The 1,269-nt window shown below is 33.5% G+C and overlaps 1 protein-coding gene across 1 annotated transcript in view; it reads left to right on the top strand.

Annotated features, from left to right (window-relative positions):
- LOC137972974 (S-phase kinase-associated protein 2-like) overlaps positions 1-990 on the top strand; it is a 22,300-nt gene extending 21,310 nt beyond the window's left edge. Inside the window, exon 13 of the mRNA XM_068819667.1 lies at positions 122-990. Coding sequence (XP_068675768.1) covers positions 122-308 — 187 coding nt within the window. The 3' untranslated portion in view covers positions 309-990. The remainder of the gene's footprint in view (positions 1-121) is intronic.
- Positions 991-1,269: the final 279 nt, after the last annotated feature.

The raw sequence follows: 1,269 nt of genomic DNA, 5'->3' as shown, positions 1-1,269 counted from the left end.
ACCTTAAGCCCAGTATAAAAGTTAAATCTTTGAGGAAAAAAGTATTTGTTGGTGTGAATTTGAAGGACAAAAACTATTTTGTGGACTAAACTTGAATAAATCCATTTACTTATCTTTTTAGTTCATGTTCTCAGAGAAAATCTCTTAAAAGTTTGGAGATCTATGGTTTCCTAAATTCAGAAGGAATAGAGGTCTTGAACAAAGAGCTTCCACACATCGCAGTCAACAAGTCACTTTACTCATCAGTTGCAAGACCAGTTGGAACAATGTACTTTGGAAAGATATGGGAAGTACAATGTAAAGACTAGATTGAAAAAGCAGAGCAGATCTAATCTGTGAACTAAATCTTCTTTCAGTCTTTAAAATTTGCACTGCATGACACTCTCCTCAGTAATGTGGCATAAATCTGTTCAAGTAGCAACAATTCTCACCGAGTGTGCTTTAGAGACTTGTGACAGACAATAATTTCGAGGTACAGTAAAATGTCACAACTTCCAACTATGCAAATGTTCCTGCGCCTTACTACTTTTATGAAGTTTACTACCGTTATTTAAACTTAAATTTTCTCTGCTGCATGGAATAATTGAGAAATTAGATCGTTTTATACTTTTAGTGCTGAGAAGTTAGAGCAAATTATAAAAAATTTTCATTGCTTTTCTCAAGAGATAAGTTATCTTTTGTAAAATTTTTATCAAAGCATGTTCCCATAGTTATATCATTGAAATTACGACCTTTTAGAATTGTTCTGTACAAAAGTTATTTGGCAATTCTTAAAATTTTATATGTCAAATAAATGTTTATTGTACAATTTCATATGTTAAAGACCTTTTCTATTAAATGCATAAATTCCATTGTGAATATTAAATACCACCCCGCCAGAGCAAAAGGTATTTGGTACTTCATCTTGTTAGATTTCATAAAAATGTTTATTGTAGAATTTCAAGGGCCTTTTTTATTGAAAAGAATAAAATTAATAATTTTACATTCCCTTTACCAATTTTAACATTAAATAAAATATTGTAGTAACTGTTGTTACACTGTACAATAACAAGTCCTAACGCTCAGTCAATACGAATGTTGGATTTTGGAGCGGCCGCTAAACATTCTTATTTTTTCGATATGCACCTGAAAATGACATGGTGGTCTGCTTCATCTACATGTTCCAGCACTCGGAAGTCTGTTACGAGCCTAGGAAGGCCCATCAGGCCGGCGCTTATCTCCGGTTTCCGTAGCATGAAGCGACTAGGAGTATTTCTACTCCCCCCTGGA

The sequence above is a fragment of the Montipora foliosa genome, chromosome 10 (assembly GCF_036669935.1).
Source record: "Montipora foliosa isolate CH-2021 chromosome 10, ASM3666993v2, whole genome shotgun sequence".
Classification (NCBI taxonomy): Eukaryota; Metazoa; Cnidaria; class Anthozoa; order Scleractinia; family Acroporidae; genus Montipora; species Montipora foliosa.
The sequence above is the reverse complement of the archived record's forward strand: the minus strand, read 5'-3'. Positions and strand labels throughout refer to the sequence as shown.